This window comes from Elephas maximus, chromosome 2 (genome assembly GCF_024166365.1).
Source record: "Elephas maximus indicus isolate mEleMax1 chromosome 2, mEleMax1 primary haplotype, whole genome shotgun sequence".
Lineage (NCBI taxonomy): Eukaryota > Metazoa > Chordata > Mammalia > Proboscidea > Elephantidae > Elephas > Elephas maximus.
Window position 1 is genome coordinate 119,848,020 of NC_064820.1, and position 25,036 is coordinate 119,873,055.

The following is a 25,036-nucleotide window of genomic DNA, read 5'->3' on the forward strand; positions in this document are numbered from 1 at the left end:
AGTCCAGCTTCTTGGACTATTCGCTCAGCATACAGATTGATTAAGTACGGCGAAAGGATACAACCCTGATGCACACTTTTCCTGATTCTAAAACACACAGTATCCCTGTTCTGTTTGAATGACTGCCTCTTGGTCTATGTACAGGTTTTACCTGAGCACAATTAACTGTTCTGGAATTTCCATTCTTTGCGATGTTATCCATAATTTGTTACAATCCACACAGTCAAATGTTTTCACATAGTCAATAAAACACAGATAAACATCTTTCTGGTATTCTGTGCTTTCAGCCAAGATCCATCTGACATCAGCAATGATATCCCTTATTGCCCGTCCTCTTCTGAATCTGGCTTGAATTTCTGGCAGTTCCCCATGGATGTACTGCTGCAGCCACTTTTGAATGATCTTCAGCAAAATTTTATCACAAAATTTTACTTGTGTGTGATATTAATGATACCGTTCAATAATTTCCACATTCTGTTGGATCACTTTTCTTTGGAGTGGGCACAAGTATGGATCTCTTCCAGTCGGTTGGTCAGGTAGCTGTCTTCCAGATTGCTTGGAATAGATGATTGAGTACCTCCAGTGTTGCGTACGTTTGTTGAAACATCACAATTGGTATTCCGTAAATTCTTGGAGCCTTGTTTTCACCAATGCCTTCAGTGCAGCTTGGACGTCTTCCTTCAATACCATTGGTTCTTGATCCTATGCTACCTCCTAAAATGGTTGAATATTGACCAATTCTTTTTGGTACAGTGACTCTGTGTATTCCTTCCATCTTTTTTTGATGCTCCCTTTGTCATTCCATATTTTGTCCATAGAATCCTTCAAAATTGCAACTCGAGGCTTCAAGTTTTACTTCAGTGCTTTCAGCTTCAGAAATACCAAGCATGTTCTTCCCTTTTGGCTTTCTAACTCCAGGTCATTGCAAATTTCATTATAATACTTTACTTTGTCTTCTCAAGCTGCCCTTCGAAATCTTCTGTTCAGCTCTCTTATTCATTATTTCTTCCATTCACTTTAGCTGCTCTACGTTCAACAGCAAGTTTTAGAGTCTCTTCTGACATCTTTTGGTGTTTTCTTTCTTTCCTGTCATTTTAATGACCTTTTGCTTTCTTCATGTATGATGTCCGTGATGTCATTCCACAACTTATCTGGTCTTCAGTCATTATTGTTAAATGTGTGAGATCTATTCTTGAGATGGTCTCTAAATTTAAGTTGGATATACTCAAGGTGGAAACCTTGGTGGCGTAGCGGTTAAGAGTTACAGCTGCTAACCCAAAGGTCGGCAGTTCAAATCCACCAGGCATGCCTTGGAAACCCCATGGAGCAGTTCTACTCTGTCCTATAGGGTTGCTATGAGTCAGAATTGACTCAACAGCAATATGTTAACAGGTTATACTCAAGGTTAAAACAAATCTCATGGACTTGTTTTAATTTTCTTCAGTTTCAACTTAAGCTTGTATATGAGCAATTCATGGTCTGTTCTGCAGTCAGCCCTGGTCTTGTTCTGACTAATGATATTGAGCTTTTATATCATCTTTTCCAACAGATGTATTTGATTCCTGTGTATTCCATCCAGCAAGATCCATGTGTTTAGTCATCGTTTATGCTGTTGAAAAAAAGGTATTTGCAATGAATGAGTCATTAGCCTTTCAAAATTCTCTCACACGATATCCAGTCATTTCTATCACCAAGGTCATATTTTCAACTACTGATCCTTCTTTGTTTCCAACTTTTGCATTCCAATCACCAGTAATTATCAACGCATCTTGACTGCATGTTTGATCAATTTCAGACTGCAGAAGTTGGTAAAAATCTTCAATTTCTTCATCTTTGGTCTTAGTGGTTGGTACATAAATTTGAGCAATAGTCATATTAACTGGTCTTTTCTTGTAGGCATACGTATATTATGCCATGGCTGACAGGGCTGTACTTCAGGATTGGTCTTGAAATGTTCTTTTTCTGACTGCAATGCCATTCCTCTTCAAGTTGTCATTACCGACACAGTAGACCATACAAGTGTCTGATTCAAAATGGCCAATACCAGTCCATTTCAGCTCACTAACGCCTAGGATATTGATGTTTATGCATTTCATTTTTGACAACTTCCAATTTTCATATATTCATACTTTGTACATTCCACGTTCTGATTATTAACGGATGTTTGTAGCTGTTTCTTCTCATTTTGGGTTGTGCCACATCATCAGATGAAGGTTCTGAAATCCTTACTCCATCCACATTATTAAAATCAACTCTACTTTGAGGAGGCAGCTCTTCACCAGTCATATTTTGAGTGCCTTCCAACCTGAGGGGCTCATTTTCTGGCACTATGTCAGACAGTGTTCCGCTGCTATCCATAAGGTTTGTACTGGCTAATTCTTTTCAGAAGTAGACTGGCAGGTCCTTCTTCCCTGTCTGTCTTATTCTGGGAGCTCCACTGAATCCTGTCCACCATGGGTGACCCTGCTGGCATTTGAAATACTGGCAGTATAACTTCCAGCATCAAAGCAACACGCAAGCCACCGAAGTATGACAAACTAACAGAAAAGTGGTGGCCAGAAAAAATATATATGCATTATATACAGTAGAACAAAGTAAGAATTGTATCAACATCAGACTTCTCATCAAAAAACAACTGAAGCCATAAGACAATGAGTGACATCTTTGTCATGCTGAAAGTAAAACAAACAAGAAAACTGACAACCCAGAATTCAGTATTTGGTGAAAATATCTTTAATAATGAAGAACTTTTCAGACAAAAGAAAAAAAAACCTGTTAAAATTCATTACCATTCAAAAACCAAACCTGGAGCCATTGACTCAATACTGACTCTACAGGACAGAGTAGAATGCCCCACAGGGTTTCCAAGTAGCTGCTGGTGGATTCGAACAGCTGACCTTTTGGTTATCAGCCTGAGCTCTTAACCACTGTGCCACCAGGACTCCTCATTACAATTAGACCTTTTTATTCACAGGATAAGTTAAAAGTAGAAGGCGTATGATACCAGACAAAATTGAGGTCTATAAAACAAAATGAAGATTTCTAGGAAAGATATAAATAAAGGAAAATATGAAGGATATATTTCATATTTCTAATTACTCTAAATATAACTGGCTTTATAAAGCAAAAGTAGTAACAATGAATTATGGGTTTTTAGCACACAGAAAATTGAAATACAGTAAGTCCCTAGGTTACAATTGTTCAACTTATAGACAACTCGTACTTGCCCTTTAATGTATGTGAGTTTGCCTTCACCTTGAAGTGACTGAACCAACGCTACCAGCAACAAATTCTTCATCACAATCACCTTCAGTTGGTGCACGTGAAGTTTTTAAAATTGAAAAGGCTTTGAGCATTTTCTTGCACTAAACCTGTTGCCATCAAGTTGATTTTGACTCATAGCGACCTTATAGGACAGAGTAGAACTGCCCCCATAGGGTTTCCAAGAAGCGGCTGGTAGATTCAAACTGCCAACCTTTTGGTTAGCAGCTGAGCTCTTAACCACTGCACCACCACTACCAAAACCTAAAAAAACCTGCTGCCATTGAGTCAATTCTGACTCACACTAACCAAAAGGTCAGCAGTTCGAATCCACCAGGCATGCCACCACTAGTAAGGCTAAATAAGAACCATATGCACCCATTCTGACTTACCTAAAAATTCGACTTAAAGACACAGTTAGGAATGGACCTCATTCATAACCTGGGAACTGCCTATATATGAAAAGATAGCACAAAATATGAGAGACGAATTGGGAGTATACCGTAGTGAATGAATATTTTCTTTTAGAAGGCTCAGCACAAAGGTGGTTCATATGAGACAGAGGCTAAAGGTATCCCAAATCTCCAACTTTTCCAAACTGCTGTACCACTCCAGCATCTCTAACATCAACTACTCCTTCTCCCCTCAGTACTCTCCCTCCCATCTTTGGGTTTCATAATTTGCTGCAACATCTCACAGAACTCACGAACCACCACAGAAATGGATCACACAGTTGTGGAGGGTGGCAAGTCCTAATTCCATGGGTCAGGCATCCACCAGGTTGGAGGATTTTCCTGACTCCCATGGTTGCAAGGACTGATGAACCTAAATTGGCAGGTCAGATGACAGGCTGCTGGTTCACAAGGCTGCAGAAGCTGGTCAATCCCAGAATCAGCAAGTCAGACAATAGCCTGCTGGCTCAAGTTCCAAGAACCAGATGATGAGCTGGATGCAGAACCCAGAGCAAGAGAGTGAACTTTGTCAGAGCATTCATATATATTGGATGCAGACCATACCCTCAAGGAAAATCCTCTTGCTTGAGCAATGTGGTGCAAGGGTACCCCTTGAATAAGGGTGGTAAGGGTGGTGACTTGAGTCACACTCTCTAGTAAGGCAGTGACTCAAGAGATAAATTTCACCCTAATCCTGCCTCTTATTAACATAACAGACAACTCACTCCCAAAAGAGACCATAACCACACACATAGAGGCTAGGATTTACAACAGATCACAAAATGACAAATGACTACATCATTACATAATTGCCAAATTACATCATTACATAACTGCCAAACCACTGAAAATCATGGCCCAGCCAAGTCGACACATAACCTTAACCATCACAGGTTCCATACGCCTTACATGCATTAGCAACAAGCTGTTCAATCCCATTGGCAGGCCACAAGCACCTTCTTTTACACAGTTCCATTCAATCTTTGCAAGGGAGTCACAAAGTCTATACCTAGAAGGGCCATATTAAGTAACTCACTGCACCACAGGACACATTCCAGCTCTTCTAGCCACTGGCACTTTCATACTCGAAGGATTAGTTTCCCTCTCCCAATCATTTTACCAGTCCAAAACAGTCATTAACAATTAGTCCTTCAGTAGGGCAAAAGAGTCCTCAGGGTGAGGTTACTCAGGTACCACCTATTCAGGTCTACTGCAGGTATCCATCTGATCTAGTCAGGTTCTCCAAAAGTCATCTCAGCTTCACTCTCTCTGGCCTCTGATAAAATTTAACTGAGAGATTATTCCCTTGCTCTGAGTCTCTCTCATGGTATCAGCAAAATGTTAGATTTCCCCCACTACATAACCCATTTATTCATTCCTTTACCTTCAGCTGTTATTTCTCCTTCCTTCCATTTGTCATTTACTTTTACCCAAACTTTTCCACCTTGGGAAGGAAGATCAGGTTCATCTGCTGTGCCAGTTCATATTGCTGGTAGCAAGACCAGCCTAGCAAGTGCTTCCCCCTCAGTCCATTCCCACTCATGTTGGGTGGGGTTTCTGAGGTGCAACACTAGCAGGCTATCTCGACCAGTAGGCAATACAGCAGTATTTACTGTTAATCCCAATTTTGCCAGATGGTGGGAAAGTACAATCCATCCCATAAGACCTTTGGGAATTTTGGTGTACAGGTTCAGGGGTATTGTTAGACCTTTGGGAATTTTGGTGTACAGGTTCAGGGGTACTGTTACAGTCGCTTGCTTAGTGATTACCCCTGCTTCCAGGACCCGCAGCTACATCCCTGGTCTTGGGACTGCAGCATCTGGCAAGAAAAAAGTAATTTTAGGTGACATGGGGAAGAACTGTGCAGTGGCACCAGCATCCTTCCATATCCTCTCTTCTCCAAGTCCCTCAGAGAAGCATAGGGATCTGTCCAGTGATGATCCTCCCTTTCTCCCCCTCATGCTGAGTGTGAGTATACACTCATGAAGGCATGTAAGCCAGTCCTTCATACCTTTATCTCCCTGTTTTAGATGACAAATGTTTCAATTGCCCATTCCAATTCTCTATCCAACCATTATCTGAGGTTGGTATGCAATATGGTATGTCCATTTAATATGATGTTTCTTGGCCCATCGCTGCACCCTGTGAGCCGTAAAGTGTGTTTCTTAGTCTGGTGAACTATTGCTCGGTGGCCCAAATTGGTACTATATCTTTTGTTCCGATCCTTTAATGCTGTTTTTGACATTTGCATCTGTCACAAGGTATGTAAAGCCCGGTCCAGAGTAAGTATCTATTCCTGTGCAGACCCACTGGTAGCCACCTGGTGCCACCAGTGTCATTGATCCAATATAAACAACTTCCCAGCTATGTGTAGGGCCTTATCCCCAGGGAATCTACCCCATAGCCACCTGTAACCTCTATCTTTCTTGCTGGCAAAGTAGTCCTTATTGGCATTTTATGCCTCAGAGAGTGCAAGAGCTATGTGTCTAGATTTAGCCCATCTCTGCATTGATGCAGCACCACCATGCCCACTCATTTCATGGACCCAATTGGCCACCTCAAGTGAGCACACTAACAGGTCCACTTGCTGATTCCAGGCGCCTTCCAATCCAGGAAGGGGGTACTTCTAATGGGCATCAACATGTCCTACTCTAATAAAAAAATGTACCCTTTTAATTCCCACAGTGCTTTCCATAGGTCCACTCCCTACACTGGTGTCCCCTTAACAGTGCAATTTTCCATCACCCATTTGCCTTACCATATAGCCAGGCTGTTGGCTGCTGTCAGTGAATATAAAAATTCAAACATATGGGTTCTCCCCACTGCCCAATTCTTCCATCATGGCCATGAAGACAGCATGCAGTTCAGCCCACTGAGCTGACCTGTTCTAACCTTCTTTAATCAGAGTCTTTCCATCTTCTGGAGCCCTGGTTGCACAGTGGTTAAGAGCTCGGCTGTTAACCAAAAGGTCGTCTGTTCAAAACTACCCACTGCTCCTTGCAAACCCTATGGAGCAGTTCTACTCTGTCCTATAGGGTTGCTATGCATCAGAATTGACTCAAAGGCAGCCAGTTTGGTTTTCCTTTTTTTTTGGAACCATCTGCTGGTCTTAATGCAGCAGCTTTCCACATCAAATGTGGTCCATGTACCCTAGAACTGCCATCTGTGAACCAAGCAGCCTTCTCCTGGTCAGCAGAAAGTTGTTCATAGTGCACTATCTATGTAGCAATGAGCTCTGGCAGCTTCTCAGGGGGTTACAGCATAGGACCTATGGGAAAAGAGGCTACCTGCTCGTGGATATGGTGGGTGCCTCCCTGCATTCCCCCAGTAGCTTGCTCTTGTATGAACCATCTCCATTTTATTATGGAAATATTTTGGGCATCACCTTCCTTATAAGAGTATTTCTCTGTCATCATCCAAGACATTATGGGTATTTCAGGTCTCATGATGATTTTATGTCTCTCTGTCATTGTGGCAAACTCAATCAACACCCAATAAAACAAAACAAAAAAACAAAAACCCAGTGCTGTCCAGTTGATTCCACCTCATAGCAACCCTATAGGACAGAGGAGAACTGCCCAATAGAGTTTCCAAGGAGCGCCTGGCGGATTCAAACTGCCGACCTCTTGGTTGGCAGCCGTAGCACTTAACCAGGGTTCCCAACACCCAATAATGGCTGAATAATTGCCTTTCAATTAATGTGTATCATGCTGCAGCATCTGGAAACTTTCTAGTCCAGGATTCCAGTGGTCGCTGTAGAGTGGCTTTCTCAGGTTTTTGCCATAAGCTCCGATCTGCATAAGTATGCATGACAGACACCTCCAAAATCATGTCTGAATGTGGATCATAAGGGCCTAAAGGCAGGGAGAGTGAGACCGCTTTCTGTAATTCAGACATAGCCTGCTGTTGCTCTGGCCCCTATTTGAATGCAGTTTTCTTCCGAGTAGTTTTATGGTTGGGAGCCAGAAATGCCCCTAGATGTGGAATATGCATTCTCCAAAATCCAAATAGACCGACCAAACATTGGGCCTACTGCTTAGATTACAGGGTAGGTAGTGACAGCAACTTATTCTTGGTTGCCTGCAGAATGTCATGGGTGTCTCCTGCCCAAGTTATTCCCAAGAATTTCTCCATTTGGGCAGGGCCCTGGATTTATTAACCAGCCTCCGTTGGTCATGTGACTCCCAGAATCCACAGGTCAGACAGCAGGCTACTTGGTCAAGTTCCAAGAACTAGAGGTCAGATGACGATGAGCAGGATGTAGGATCCAGAGTAAGACAGCGAACTTTGCCAAAGCATTCAAATATATTGGATGCAGATTTACCCCCCTGCCTGAAGCAGCCAATATATGGACAGAATATATGAAACAACAGTTTTCAAGACACTTGACATCACAAAATGAAAATGTGAATCCCTAAAAGACTGGAAACAAATAAGGTGAGTCCTACAACTGTACCACCTCATCATCTTGAGAGAGATTCTAGGCAATGCTACAGAGAGGAAGAACCCACTTGGAGCCTGATGGACTCTCTGAGTTAAAAAGATGGAGTTTAAGGTGAAGAGCAAAGGCAGCTAGAACTCACATGAGGAATACTGAGAGAAGAGTTCTTCACAAAGAAAGAATTTCAGAGATCTACAGAGGCTCCACCTTTGAGTATTTAGCTTAGTACTGATGAGCATATCTGTAGGAGGAAGCTAAAAAATTTTAGGGACAAAACCTCCCTAAAGGTGGTAACAGTCTCCCTGCAGCTCATACAGGGCTGAGTTTAATGCCTCTTCCTAACAGCCAGTCTGAAAAACTTCATGACTTACAGGACATTTGGTAGAGTAGTCGGGGTGATGAACCATGAATTGAAAATTGCTCTAGTCATGCCTAACGAATCATAAAAGCAAGACCTGAAAGGTTCAAACTGTTTCCAAATAACTTAACATCATCCCAGAACAAAACTCAAGAGTACTTATAAGTAAACAAAAGTATCATCATTCAATAAGATAAGTTCACAATATCTGGCATCCAATAAAAACTTATCAGGCATAAAAAGATGTAGGAAAATGCAACCCATGAGGAGTTAAGTCAATCAACTACGATCAACCCAGAACTGATAGAGATGTTGGAATTGGTGAACAAACAATAAATCAGTCATTATAATCGTAGTACATATGTTCATAAAGTTAAGTAGAGTAGGGACAATATAAAACAAAAAAACCCACATCAAACACCTAGATTGTTGTTGTTGTTAGGTACCATCGAATCGGTTCCAACTCATAGCAACCCTATGCACAACAGAATGAAACACTGGCCAGTCCTAAACCACCCTCACAATCGTTACGCTTGAGCACATCATTGCGGCCACTGTGTCAATCCATCTCATTGAGGGTCTTCCTCTTTTTGGCTGTCCCACTACTTCACCAAGCATGCTGTCCTTCTTTAGGGACTGATACCTCCGGATAACATGTCCAAAGTATGTGAGGCAAAGTCTCACCATCCTTGCTTCTAAGGAGCATTCTGGCTATACTTCTACTTCTCCCAAAACAGATTTGTTCATTCTTTTGGCAGTCCACAGTATATTCAATATTCTTCACCAACACCATAATTCAAAGACATCAGTTCTTCTTCAGTCTTCTTTATTCGTTGCCCAGCTTTCACATGCATATGAGGTGACTGAAAATACTATGGCTTGGGTCAGCTGCACCTTCGTCTTCAAGGTGACAATCATGGATTGAATTATGTCCCCCCCAAAACGTGTGTATCAATTGGGCTGGGCCACAATTCTTGCTATTGTGTGGTTTTCCTATATGTTGTAAATCCTGCCTCTATGATGTTAATGGGGGAGGATGGGCAGCGGCAATAGTGTTAATAAGGCAGGACTCAACCTACAAGTTTGGATTGTGTCTTCAGGTAATATCTTGAGATATAAAAGAAAAGCGAGCAGAGAGACAGGGCGAGCTCATACCACCAAGAAAGCAGCACTGGGAGCAGAGCGCTTCTTTTGGACCCAGGGTCTCTGCACCTGAGAAGCTCCTAGTCTGGGGGAAGATTGATGAGTAGGCTGACAGAGGGGTATTAGCTTCCCCTGAAGCTAATACCCTGAATTTGGACTATTAGCCTACTTTATGTGAGGAAATAAACTCTCTCTGCTAAAGTTTTTCTGCTAAAGCCATCCAATTGTGGTATTTCTTTTATAGCAGCCCTAGGTAACTAAGACAGGGACATCTTTGCTTTAAATACTTCAAAGAGATCTCTTGCAGCAGATTTGCCCAGTGCAATGCGTCATTCGATTTCTTGACTGTTGCTTCCATAGGCATTGATTGTGGATCCAAGTAAATGAAGTCCTTGACAACTTCCACCTTTTCTCCATTTATCATGATGTTGCTTATTGGTCCAGATGTAAGGATTTTTGCTTTCTTTATGTTGAGGTGCGATCCATACTGAAGGCTGTAGTCTTTGATCTTTATCAGTAAGTGCTTCAAATCCTCTTCACTTTCAGCAAGCAAGGTTGTGTCATCTGATTATTGTAAGTTATTAACGAGTCTTCCTCCAATCCTGATGCTTTGTTTTTCTTCATATAGTCCAGCTTCTCAGATTATTCACACACCGTACAGATTGAATAAGTATGATGAAAGGATACAACCCTGACACACACCTTTCCTGACTTTAAGCCACACAGTATTCCTTGTTCTGTTCAAATGACTGTCTCTTGATCTATGAAAAGGTTCCTCATGAGCACAATTAAGCATTCTGGATCTATACTAATATCCCCCCCAAAAAACAAACCCACTACCATCGAGTTGAATTAGACTCATGGTGACCCTACTGGACAGAGTAGAACTGCCCCACAGGGTTTGCAAAGAGCACCTGGAGGATTTGAACGGTGGCCCTTTTGGTTAGTAGTCACAGCTCTTAACCACTATACCACCAGGCTTTCCGGGATCTATACTAGGGGTTAGTAAATATCTCCCGTAAGGTGGTGCAAATGGTTACATACTTGACTACTAGCCAAAAGGTTGGCAATTCAAACCCACCCAGAGAAGCCTCAGATGACAAGCCTGGTGAGCACTGAAAACCTTATGAAGCAGTTCCACTCCACACACATGAAATCACCATGAGTCAGAACTGACTTAAGAGGAACTAACAACAACAAAGGGCCAGGCAGTAAATATTTTCCACTTTGCAGACTAGACAGTTTCTGTGGCAACTACTCTGTCATTTTAGCACAAGAGCAGCCACAGACAACATGTAAACAAATGGACATAGCTGTGCTCCAACAATAATTTATTTACAAAAAGCAAGTGGTGAACCAAATTTGGCTCTGAGGCCCTAATTTGCAGATCACTGCTCTAAGGACAAAAACTAAAATGTGTGAAATGAAAAATACACTGGCTGGGATTAACAGCAGATTAGAGATTGGAAAAGAAAAGAATAGTGAAATGAAAGGCTTAACAATAGAAACTATCCAAAATGACACACAGAGCATATACCATACAAAGACTTGCACGTGAATATTTATGTGTAATAGCTCTATCTGTAACAGCCGAATCCTGGAAATAACCTGCATGCCCATCAACAAGTCAGTTGATCAACAAGTTGTGGTATATCTATACAATGCACTATAACTGAGCAATAAAAGGAATGAACTACTGATAGACACTACAACATGAGTGAATTTCAAAATAGTTACGCTCAGTGACTCAGTTCAAAAAATCATTTATATAAATGATTCAGTTTCTTTAGAATTCTAGAAAACACAAACTATAGGGACAGAAAGCAGGTCAGTGGTTCCTGGGGATAAAGTAGGGTGGGTGGTAGGGAAAGATGGGAGGGATGATTGGAAGAGAGGGATACAAAAAGGCATGAAGAAACTTTTGAGTGATGTTATATTTTTGTTGTCTTTATTTTGGTAGTAGTTTCATAGGGGTATACATATGTCAAAATTTATCAAACTATACACTTTATGTGTGTCACTTATACCTCAATAAAGCTGTTTAAAAAATGTAAAATAGAAAAAAAAGATGAAGAGATGTGTTTAATTTCCTTGTTGTTGTTGTTAGGTGCCATCGAGTCAGTTCCAACTCATAGCGACCCTATGCACAACAGAACGAAACACTGCCTGGTCCTGAGCCATCCTTACAATTGTTATGCTTGAGCTTAATTTCCTTATATGTATATAATATCATCAGTAGTACTATACTTTTAGATTTGTCAGTATACAACCTTATGAACCTTGAGGAAAGCCTCAATTGCTAACATGTATGTGGATTTTAAAGGAATTAAATATTTTCCATGTATAAAAACACAATCATATTACTGAATACTTTTCCAAATAACCTCCACCAAGGTGAGAGGTATATTGAAGATTTAATAGAGTATCATTAAAAGTTTTAATTGGTTCTAAGATTCCAATTAACTTCCATTTATTTTCTAAAGGGGAATTACTGCTCTGTGTTAATGTTTTTTCCTATGTTAAAACGAATGTAAATGAAGCACAGAGAGTTATTTTACAATTGTGACATAGATTTCACTCACTACTATCATTGTATAATGAGTTTAGGAAAATCGTTTTCAACAAAAGAATAAAAGGAACTGTCATATTTACTTTTCTCATCCATAGACAACAATGTACTTAGGTCCCATGCATCTTCACACCATCTTATAACACTAGAATAAATTATTATAAACCCAAACAAAAAAGCCAATACAACAAACTTCCAGTAAACCTCAGAATTTAATTCTAAACCATATTAAAAATGTGCTTTTCATGTACACCAAAAAATTATAATAGGTATTTGGCAGTAAGCAGACAGATGGAAGAAGGTGAGCCAATGTAAAAAAAAAAAAAAGTTATCTCAAAATATTTGAAAGGTTTGCACGTGGGAAAAGGATTATACTTTTTTTTTCCTGGCTTCCAGGTGAAAACTTCAGTCACTGTTCGTAAGATATGGAAAGAAAGATTTCAGCTTAATAAAGAAGTATCTTTCACAGTGTCCAATAATGGAATGGCAAGATTGGAAGACGACTGTTCTACATCTCCGCTGCATTTCAAGAAGAATCTGACTAGCCGCTATTTGGAAATGGTCTGGAAGATATTCGTACATTACATGAGAACTACATGACCTACAGGATTTCATACTACTTTAAGATATTCTTGGTTTTGTGATTCATTATCTATATTTAAACATTCTACTCTCTTATGCAAGAAACACCAAATAAGAATCTGTTGGTTTTCCAAAGACCCACCATAAGCCAAATCCAAGCCAGTTGCCATGGAGTCTATTCCAACTCCTGGTAACTCCACATGAGTTTTATTATCACAACACATATTCCAGATAATCAGGCTTCTTCAAAATCTATCATTTTACCATTGTGAAAACCAATAAATTTGGTCCAGCCAAAGAACACAGCAGATGGCATTTCAAATTTAAAGGTTATAAAATTAAAGCTATGTCTCCCTTTTTGTAAAGTTATATATAATCAAAAACCAAACCCGTTGCAATGGAGTAGATTCTGACTCATAGCAACCCTATAGGACAGAGTAGAACTGCTCTACAGGGTTTCCAAGGAACAGCTGGTAGATTCAAACTGCAGACCTTTCGTTTTGCAGCCCCGTTATTAACCACTGCACCACTAGGGCTCCAAAGTTATATATATAAAGTTATATATAAATTATCTAATGTAAACACAAACTGGCTTGCTTTATATAGGTCTATAACAATAAGTAAGAGAAGTATTTTGTTCCATGATGAGGACAATATTTTACTAACTTGTTTAACAACTAAAGTTACAGGTTAGGTTTTCTCAAAACTACAATGTGGGAAGTGGTTCAATAATACAGATTCCTGGATTCCATTTTTAGAAAGTCTGCTCAGTAGTTGTAGAATAGGGCCCAGGAATTTACACTGTAAACAAGGACCCCAGATGTTCCAGTCTGTGACCATGGTTTCAAAAACACTGCCATAGGTTAATGACCATCAGAAAGAACTTCTAAAAGTGAACTTTTTCACATTCTTCAATATGTAGATGCATAATTCAAGAAAACTTCCATCCAATGGGTCAACTAATCTAGTAAGCTCAGTATAGCGAGGTGGTTACCAATTTGGATTCTGAAGCTAAGCTGCCTGGGTTAAGTCTCTGATCTACCCTTATCTAACTATATTTCCTTGGGCAAATAAACTCTTAGTCCCTCAGTTTTCTGATATATAAAATGGGGGTAATATGAACGTCTATGATGTAGTCTTGTTATAATACCTAATGAGTTAGTTAATATATGTTAAGTGCATAGTATGTACACAAAAAATATTGACTATTATTATCCTCTATAAACCACCAAGGCAAAGTGTTTCTCAAAACCAGAATTTCAACAGGGATTGGTTTGCAATGGACTGTTAACCTAAAGGTTTGTGGTTTGAACCCACCCAGTACTATCATAGAAGAAAAGGCTTGGCTATCTGTTTCTAATAAGATTACAGCCAAGAAATGGAATTCTACTCTGTAACACATAGGGTTACCATGAGTCAGAATCAATTCTACAGCAACTAACAGCAACAAAGCAAAAATTCTGTGTGTCTAAGAAAATTATTTTTTAACACTTTTCCTTGTGTATTTATAGCTCAAAATCAACTCTTCTAGGGGCAAAATTCTGTGTTTCAGGCACACGAAAATATTCAAACCTAAACTATGTCATTACTATTCTGATATTTTTATGGGTCCAGGACAACTACTCCCACTGTTAGTTATATCAAAATAGGATTCATAAATTGATTTTCATTAAAATCACTTTAATGAAAAATGTTAGTCTTTTCAATTTTGAAAGAATTCAAAAATATATTTCAAAGGGCCACATAAACCAGAGGCTCCATCAACCTGAGACCGGAAGAACTAGATGGTGTCCAGCTACCACTGATCACTGCCCTGACAGGGAACACAACAGAGAATCCCGGATGGAGCAGGAGATCACTGTGATGCAGATCTTAAATTCTCAAAAAACACCAGGCTTAATGGTCTGACTGAGACTGCAGGAACTCCAACAGTCGTGGTCCCCAGACCCTTTGATAGCCCAAGATTGGAACCATTCCCAAAACCAACTCTACAGTAAGGGATTGGCCTGGACTATAAGATAGACAACGATGCTGGTGAGGAGTGAACTTCGTGGCTCAAGTAGACACATGAGACTATGTGAGCAACTCCTGGCTGCTGGCAAGATGAGAAGGAAGACAGGGACAGGAGCTGGTTGAATGGACATGGGGAATACAGGGTGGAGAGGAGGAATGAGTTGTCTCATTAAGGGGAGAGCAGCTGCGAGTGCACAGCAGGATGTGTATGGCTTTTTGTCTGAGAGCCTAACTTGATTTGTAAACTTTCACCTAAAGCACAATAAATAAATTAAAAATATATATATTTCACTCTATTTCAGGTCCTAAACTGTTAAAGATTATCAAATCCTTGAAGAAAAATGAGAAAAGACATTTAAAAAAATATGCAAACCCACTTACAGTTCAACTCCATTGGGAAGGGTGTAGGATGGTCATCATAAAAGGAATAATACAAGTCAGGCTCTTTAAGTTGACCCAACTATTGAATGGATATTTTGTTTTTATAAGCATACATAGAAGTTTATATTCAATCAAAACCATAAAAACTGAACACTTCATTTACTGGTCAGAGACCTCGCTCTTTAATAAACATCTGACTCTAAGGAAAGCTTGTCTGACATAAAATCTCAGAGTGAAAAAGGAACATGCTAAGCAGCCAATCATTCTTCTAGATTCTGCAAGTTCTGCTCCGATATTAGATAAGATCACCAAGAAATTATCTTTACAGAAGTCATTAATTTCCCATAACAATACTTTCACAAAACTATGGTTTAAATTGCTTCTTCATTCTTCAACCATTTTTTAAATGTTTTCAGTACTATTTTATATCTTTATTTATAAATAAACCAGGGATTTCCATGTTAAAAACCAGGGATTTTCATGTTAGCTAGTCATAAAAATAAGTATTAGGTAAATGTATCCTTACCAACTAACTGATGCTTTCTTATTGAAATAATAACATTAACAACTACCTTAACTGCCATAACACCTATTTATTGGAACTTTAGTATGCACCGGGTACTATGCTAAGTGTTTATGTTTCCATATATAAAGCTCTATGATGTGGATAATATTCACATCGTAATTATTAGGTAAAGAAAGCAAGTCATGCAAGATTAAAAACTTTCACCTAAGATTCCGAGATACTGGTGAATTTAAATGAAAATACAGGTCTGTGTGACTCCAGAGCTGGTTCTTTCACTCTGTACAAAGTCATTACTTACTTGAAGAGCAAAATAATGAGAAAAAATTTTCAGTTAAACAAAGCAGCACCTCCAGGTTCTTTATATCATCTTCCTAAAATGCAGGCCCATCTGCCCTAGTAGTCAATGTTGAGAAAGCCTGCAGGTGATACTCATTTTCAAACTATCTATTTTCCACGCTATTATGGCAAGTGTACAGAATGCAACACAACATTTGAGCGAACAATTTCCAAAATATCCTCTAGGCAGGAAGAAAACAAGAAGGAAACAGCAGACGATTAGAGTAAAAGGAAGAGAGAATAGAAGAAGCCCTTATGGGGAAAAGAATAAAAAGTAAGAAAAAACAAATTTTATTTTTCACAAGTTTTCCTAAAGTCATTTCTTCCTTTCGAGGAAGATAATTTGAATCATACATCAACCAAATCTAGTTTATATCTCAGAGGTTTTAAAATTATTTTTGAAAATCTATGTTATATTCTTTTTTAAATTTTTAGGAAATCCTATTAAATTTAAAATTAGTTCCCACTCTGAAAATTTAACTTTAAAAAAGGCTTATTACTATAGGTAAATAGGGACATTTAAAAATATTACTCATCAAGTTAGAAAAAAACCTCACTTACAATTTTCTGATATTTTTGAAGAAAAATATTTCAAAAGGCCTAAAACACTTGCTTCCCTTAATACGGGTTCATCTTCTGATACGGTGTCTTTGAGTGAAATGTTTTTTTGTGAACTTTTACAGCCACAGAAACCAATAAAAACAGTTTTTCGCAAATCAGAAGTGGCTGCATATAAGCAGATTTCTGCAAGAATTGTTACGTATGTGTAGACTATATTCCAAGCCCAGGAAAAATCGTTGACCTTGTAGCTTTCTTCCTGAAATGAGAAAATAGCTCTTAGACAATCGAAGTATATTCTGTCATAATTAAGAATTATATTGTGCACTTGTACTAAATATATTTAAATTTTATGGAGTTACTCAATTGTAATAAATATTCCTAAAAGGTACATATTAAAAAAGAGGTTTTCCATGAGTATTTTGAATAAAAATTCAGTTCAAAGAATAAAGACATAAATAGCTAGTTAGTATATAACAACTTTTCTACTTCCCTAGTAATTAATGGAATGTAAATTAATACAATGAGATACTATTTCCTATATTATATTGAAAAAGAATCTGTTTGATAAAGCTGAATTCTAAAATATGGCAGTTTCACACATTTTTCATAGGAATGTAAGAAAATGAAAATCTTCTGAAGAGTAATTTAGATATCTGTCCTAAGGACCTTAAAGGAAACTTTAGTCTTCCATTTAATAATTTGTTTTCATGAATCTATTCTAAATGGATAATCAGAAATATAGTTAAAAATTTTATATATGAAGATACCAGTTGAGCATTATTTCTAATTAAACTATGAAAATTAGAAACAAACTCAATATTCAACAACATAGAAATGGTGAAATAAGTTATCTCAACCCCATTAAAATATATTTTAATAAATTTAATGGCAATGAAAAATGTTTGCAATATATATTTTTAAAAAGAAGAAAAAAGCTATATATGACTATATGATCTCAAATTTGTAAATAAAATTTAATCCATCTATATATTTTTTTTTATATATACATACAAACTAAGACTGAAAGGTAATTATCTTTTAAAAATATCTATTTTTAATTTCCATAATGTGCACTTAATTTATATTCAGTTAAAATATTATTATAAAGTTTTGCTCATCATATGCCCTAATATGATATGCAATTTAAATAACGGCAGAAATAAATTTTATTTCTATCCAGGCCTCTTTTCATGGCTATGTGTTAGCAATTCTCTTACCTGATTCTGAGCAGACATAATGCTTAAAATAAAATCTCTTACTAGATCCATTAAAGCTTTCAGGCAGACCATGTTTAATTTGGCAGCCTCCGCAAGGACCAACAAAGCCAGTGCTGAATCCAACCTGGAAATATTATGAACAAAATGACAGGCTTTAATGGAAAATAATAATAACTAATTTTTAAATTAAAAAAAAAAAGTATAGGCCAGAGGAAATGAGTGTTCTGGATTACCAGATATATTTGTTTCTAATTAAGACCAGTATTGGTTGACACGGATTATAATAAAAGTCTACAGGAAAGGGCCACATTTTGGCAAGATGTTTGATTTTGGAGTAGTGCTCTGACAAACCTCTCAGAGTAATAAATACTACACACAATCACATTTCTCCACAGATCCTGTATGGCTAGCAATCAAGGGCTCTGGTTCTACAGAAAAAAGAAAAAATGCCCCGAAAATCTCACAATAGGTTTTGATTTAACTTTTTATAACTGACTCCAAGTGGTAAATTGCAAAGTAAAGAACAATAGTATTCTTCTAAAATACTCCAAAAAGTCAATGTTACTTGATTTTACAAAAAGTACAGTTTCTCAAAATATTTCACATTGAATAAAAGACTGTCAAGATTTGTTTTCAAAGTATTATACAATAAACCAGAAATTACGCAGAATTTATTAGTCATACATGTACATGATATTCTGATGTTTCAATAAATTATTCACTTAATGCTATTTTTACTCAATTGAAAGAGATATGGTTGGAAAGAGAACTGCTAAGAATGCAAGTTTAAAATTACCCCTGCCTTGAGCTGCTTATTGCCATGATTTACAGGCCATTAATAAATTAAATAGATGGTATATTTTATAAGTATATTTTAATCGCATAATTTCAGTACTTTCGGCTAATAAATCAAGTTCATCATCATTTTCAAAAGGAAACATCTTTGATCATAGGAAAAATAAGGATAATTCTTTATATCTGAGTAGGGCCTTAAAAATCTCAATATGCATTCATATAAATTAATTCATTTGATCCTCACAACAATTTCTGACACATTCAAGAGCTTTTTTAAAACTTTTTTTTTTTTTTAATTGGGAAATTGAGACATAAGTAGATCTGGGAGACTGACATAAGGTCATGTTTTAAGCTAGGTTAACTGTACCCGAAGTCTTCTCCCACCTATGGGAATTTCCTTTTTGTAATTTTCTATATTTAACATTCGTGTGACAGACATTGTCTACTGCCTACTTGACATCATTTCAGGACCTCAGTTTTGTTCAAGATGGTAAAATGCTTAAAGCTGGCTCCTCAAGATGGACATTCTTTATCTTGATTGGGGTAGTGATTACATGAGTATATACAGTTGTCAAAGGTCATAGATCTGTATACATAAAAAGGGTGAAGTTTATTGTATGTAAATTATACCTCAATAAATTTGATTTTTAAAAAATACCTCTTCAGGTTCCCTTGAAGCTGGGAGTAGCCACATAATGTAGCTTTGGTTAATGATGTATTAATGGAAGTATATTATGAAAGGTAATATTATATTTTTGATTAAGAAAAGATTAAATTTAGTACTTTCTCTCCTTTACTCATCCTTTTCCTATTTCTTCAAAATTAAATGATATGAGTTTGATAATTTTCTCTTTCTATAATGTCCTAGAGTGGCAGAAGGGAGAGGTCCAGATATTCCTCCAAAATGAGCAATGAGGCATTTCCTAGAGTACTCATCATTCATACTTCACAATCAGGTCAAGTACAGGAGAGGACAATCTTATGGATTGTAAAACTTCTTTTTCCCCTGAATATAGCTCATGGTCATAATGTTTTAGTTCTCCTGTTCTCTTATAAGTCTGAAAAATTGTATCTAACCTAGGGCACCCTCATTGAAATATGGATTGAAAAAGATCCATCAGTGTCAGCCACCTATGGTAGAAGAATGCTGTTGCCAGAAACACAATTTTAATCAATGCTACTGACTGCAAAATTTTCTATAAGTGAAAATGCTTTTCTAAAACAGAATAGAAGCATTAATCCTTATCAGCTAGAATTTGTTAGAAGTCAAAACTGAAAATCAAAGCATGTTGAGAGAAAAATTCAAACTGAATTTGAATATGAAGAATTCAAATTAGATAGTCAATGGCAGGCAAATTGAAGGCCAAATTATAACACAGCACTAGCTTCTCTGTGACCTCATTATAGTACACAAAGTCACAATTGCCAGAATATTGACTTGATTTTACAATGCCAAGAAATTAAACACATACAAAGTAATTTATAGCTATTAGAGATTATCCCCTGATTTTGTAAATAAGAATCTAAGGCAGAGATTTAGTTAGTCTAAAATAACATAGTTAATTTTTTTAACTTCCAAAATTAATTTTGTAACACTGCACATAACTGAAGAGTACCAGATCCTGGACTGGACTTAAGCTAGTTTGACTTGCAGTCCAACACAAATCAACTAAATTATTATAACCAGGGACTACATAAAGAGCATTAGACATATTAATGCTTATAAACAGATTAAGAACATCAGTATTCAAGGTAATAACCACGAAAGACAGTTTTCCTAGGTTCTCCTTAAACCTCTACAACTATTTCCTCAATGACCAGATTGTTACTTTAAAAGATGGAATTAAAATGTCTGTAAGTAGCAAATTCTTACACAGCTTATTACAACTGTCATGGATTGAATTATGTCCCCCCAAAAATGTGTGCATCAATTGGCCTGGGCCAGGATTCACAGTATTGTATGATTTTCCCATATGTTGTAAATCCTGACTCCATGATGTTAAGGAGGGAGGATGGGCCGCAGTTGTGTTAGTGAGGTAGGACTCAGTCTACAAGACTGGATTGTGCCTTGAGGCAATCTCCTGAGATATAAAAGATAGAAGCAAGAGAGACAGGGGGACCTTATTACCACCAAAAAAGCACCACCCGGAGCAGAGCGCGTCCTTTGGACCTGGGGTCCCTGCACCTGAGAGCTCTTCAACCATGGGAAGACTGATGACAAGGAATCTTCCTCCAGAGCTGACAGAGACAGAAAGCCTTCCCCTGGAGCTGACACCCTGAATTTGGACTTTTAGCCTACTAGACTGTGAGAGAATAAATTTCTCTTTGTTAAAGTCATCCACTTGTGGTATTTGTTATAGCAGTGCTAGATAACTAAGACGCCAACCTTCCAAAAAATATTTCAAAAGACACTGATAATGTCCACTATGACCCTGAAAACTAAGAATGAAAAAGAGGTCACTAAGAGCAAGCTAGATGAAGAAAAGCAATAAGGAGTACCTACGTACCACTTCAGAAACACAGTAGCCTTGTTTTCCCCAAAGAGTTAAAAGGAAAACAAACACAAGCCTCTACTATCCACCTTGTTTTTCACAGAATCAGGGAACATGCAGCCAATTCTTTAGTATGTAGTACTGATTTTTGAAGTAATCAGAGTACTATTTCTGTGCTTCATTCTCATCTCTCCATACTTATTCAGAGATGACAATTTCCAGATGACAAAGAGGGCTGGAAACAGTGCTTGTGGGGATATGTGTGTAAGGGACTGGGGGAAGACAAGTGTTGCCGTTGGAGTTCTGGCCACAGTGTACTTTCTCCTCACAGATACAACATCGAAGGGACAGAAGATTACAGCAAGCTCCCCGAGAATAATGCATGCTGAGGGTTGCAGTTTCTAACAACTCTTTAACATGTGCTGTGAACATAAATCTGTTATTTAAAAATACCAAGTTTTTTTTTTTTTTTAAATAAATTTTTCTTAGTTCTACAATGAGTAAAATGGAAAAAAGGGCAAAAGTCCTGCATGTGACATGCAAGGGCTAAACAGAATATCAATCAAAACTCAGAGAGAACTACACTCCTGAAAATGATTTCTTACAGGAACTAGAAGATATTTCTACAATAATACTCTTGTCATCTTAGAAAAGAACAGAAAGAAGAGACTAAAATAAAAAGCCGTGACTCGGGAGGATAACAAGATATGCAGATACAGCAAGAAAATTAAAATTACAGAAATAGACTTAAAATTAAAATAGTTGAGGAAGTTAACAGCTGAAGTGGTACTTGGAAAGGGACTTGAGAAATTCTTTCATAATGTACAGGAAAACTGCCTCTAATGGTGGCAAACTGAAACTCATGGTTTTTCTTAATCTTACCGTCAAATTTCATTTGAAACAACCAAAGAAAGAAGAAGAAGAAACTTTGAAGTATTTAAAGTTATGAAGAAAATGGGATTCCACTGAAGAAAATGTTTTCAGTGACAAGAAGCTCAAAACTTAATTCAGGTATCCATGAGAAATATATGGGTTTTCCCACCATAATGTAAGAAAACTCTAAGCACAGAGAGGCAGGAGTTGGCAACACGTGAATGGCAGGCAAATATAAGGTTTTCAGGAAATGTGGACCAGTAGACACAGCATTTGTAAACAAGCCTCATTTAGTGGGGGCTGTTCACTAAGGAAGAAGCCCTGGTGGTACGGTAGTGAAGGGTTCAGCTGCTAATTTAAAAGTCAGCAGTTTGAACTCGCCCGTTGCTCCATGGGAGAAAGATGTGGCAGTCTGCTTCCGTTAAGATTTACAGCCTTGGAACCCCTGTGGGGCAGTTCTCTGTCCTATACTGTTAGAATCAACAGTAACAGGTTAGCTTTCTAAGGAAAGCAGAAGAATAGCCTCAATATACTTCTACGATCAGTGCACATAAGAGAGGACATCAGCTAATTTTTGGCTACCAAGTAACAAAGATAATCTTAAAAATTCTGGACTGAAAATAAAAGCTGAAAGAGAAGGGGAATGGCTTTGAGCATCTCATCATAACTGTGTAAGTTAGAAAACACTATAGCAACATTTAGAGATTTGAAAAGGGCATTTTTTTTTTAAGTGAATACAGAAGTCCATTGCCACACAAAAATACACACTATGCATATTAGGTTAAGAAAAGAAAAAAAATTGTGACATAACATCATTCCTAGCTAATAAAGGCAACAATAAGTTATTCTTAGGTAATGGTTAAGCACTCAGAAAATAGAACACCCATGTCCACACTTAGAAATTTACTCAAGTTAATCAAGGGAGGAATAGTAATTAAATACTGCTAATGAATGCCAGATCATAGTATGAAATGGCTGTCAGGGAGTGGGGAAAACAGGCAAATTTTATTATGTCAAAATAATTTTATAAATATGACCACAAAATTAAATATAAATATGTAATAATCCTTTAGGAGAAAACACAGCACTATACAATAATTTAACCAAAATCTGATCAGAAACTCAAGATTATAGTCATAGACATTGCAGGAGAGGAAAAGTATTAAAAAAAAAAAAAAAAGGAAAGAAAATAGTATCAATCTTCATTGTATAAAGAAGAGGGTGGTCAGGATCTCGTTCTTGATTTTCACCACTTAAGAAAATTAAAGAATTTTTGTTTGTTACTTCCTTCTTTTGGGTAGTTACCAGTAGAAAAAAAATGGGAGAGCATGCAAATCTAGTCTCTAGTATGACTGCTACAAGGGTTCTTTCTCTACGCCTGTTTATGACGCTTTGATCTTGGCAACTACTTCTCCATAATCCTTGCATTTCCAGTATCTACTGCCCATACCATTTACTTTCTGGAATTTACAATATGTTGCAGATTGAATTGTATTCCCCTAAAATACATGTTATAAATCCTAATGTCTATGCCTGTGGTTATAATCTTATTTGGGAATGGGTTGTCTTTGTTATGTTAATGAGGGAGGATTAATGCAGGGTGTGTTAAGTAAAATCTCTTTCGAGATGTAAAAGAGATTAAACAGGCAGCAAGAAAAGCAGAGATGGCGGAAGAGAGATGCCAAACGACGTAAAGACTGCACAGGAGCAGAAACTCAGGAGAAACAAGGACCTTCCTCCAGAGCCAGCAGAGAGAGCTCTGCTAGAAGCCAGCACCTTGGATCTGGACCTCTAGCCTCCTAAACTGTGAGAAAACAAATTTCTGTTTGTGGTATTTCTGTCACAGCAGCACTAGATAACTAAGACACAATATTAAAATGTATGCAGAAAAATGGAAATTGGACAAAAAATGAATGTAGATTCCTTGCCCATCTTCGGAAGCAGCATTCCAGCCAGTGTAGAACAGCAGATTGGAATAGATCCTGGGTCTGGGAGCTCCAGGCAAGATTGGGGGTAGGAATGGTACGTCAGAGAAGCAATGACTGCTTTTTCATAGGGTGGAGGTCTAAGAAGGTCCCTGATTGTTTTCCTCCATCCAACCTCATCAGGCACTTCATCTGGCTGTTTGGTTGGTTGTTTTGTAGTTAATCCCAGTGGCAGGATCCTTTAGTCTTCGTTTTTGCACTGTTTGACATTATGAGAGGCTGCACTGGGCTGTAACCCCTGCGCTGTTTTATAACAGTTCTTATTGAATAATTTAAAGCTGGAGGGTGATGTAATCATAGCTGCACTGTAACTCTGGCAGCAGGATGTAGGATAGATTACTGGGGCGGGTGGGCTGGAGGTTTAAGGCAAAGAAACAAGAAACCGTAATAATCAGGGGACAATAAGGGCCTGAACCCAGATTGTGGCAGTGGGAATAGGGATCAGGAGAACTGTTCTGAAATGAAGTTACTGTATTTAACTTGATTGGATGGGGAAAGTGAGGTGGAAGAGGGAAGGTGTTGAACTGGGTTAGCTTGAGGACAGGACATGTATCATGTAAGGAGGTAGAAACTCAGTAGGCAGGAGCCTGTTTTGGGAGGAAAATAGTTCAAATCTGAATAATGCAGGACACGAGGTGTCCAAACCAAAAACCAAACCCACTGCCGTCAAGTCGATTCCGACTCATAGCGACCTTATAGGACAGAGTAGAACTGCCCCATAGAGTTTCCAAGGAGCGCCTGGTGGATTCGAACTGCCGACCTCTTCGTTAGCAGCTGTAATGAGGTGGCGGGGGGGGGGTGAAATCAGAGTGTAAACAGTGTTGTCAAATTACTTATATGAACTTCTTAACAACTCTTTGAGCTGGCTATTATTACCTAACTGCTAAACAAGCTTTGCTTCATAGAGGTTAAGTGACTTGTTCAAAAACAGACAGGTAGCAAAAGATAGAACTAAAACTCAGGTCTTCTAATTTGAGGTTGAATTTTTTTACATGATAAAGTAATAAAGCACAAATTTTAAGTTTACTACTGGTACAGACTAAATGGTTAT

General features: G+C 37.9%; 1 protein-coding gene across 13 annotated transcripts in view; it reads right to left on the reverse strand.

Moving 5' to 3' along the window:
• The window catches only part of TMEM232 (transmembrane protein 232), a 409,022-nt gene that overhangs the window by 272,929 nt on the left and 111,057 nt on the right, over positions 1-25,036 (reverse strand). For all 13 annotated transcript variants that reach the window (XM_049871958.1, XM_049871892.1, XM_049871935.1 and 10 more), the window contains 2 exons: positions 17,841-17,964; positions 16,624-16,879 (listed from right to left, as the gene is read on the reverse strand). In XM_049871958.1, coding sequence (XP_049727915.1) covers positions 16,624-16,879; positions 17,841-17,964 — 380 coding nt within the window. The remainder of the gene's footprint in view (positions 1-16,623; positions 16,880-17,840; positions 17,965-25,036) is intronic.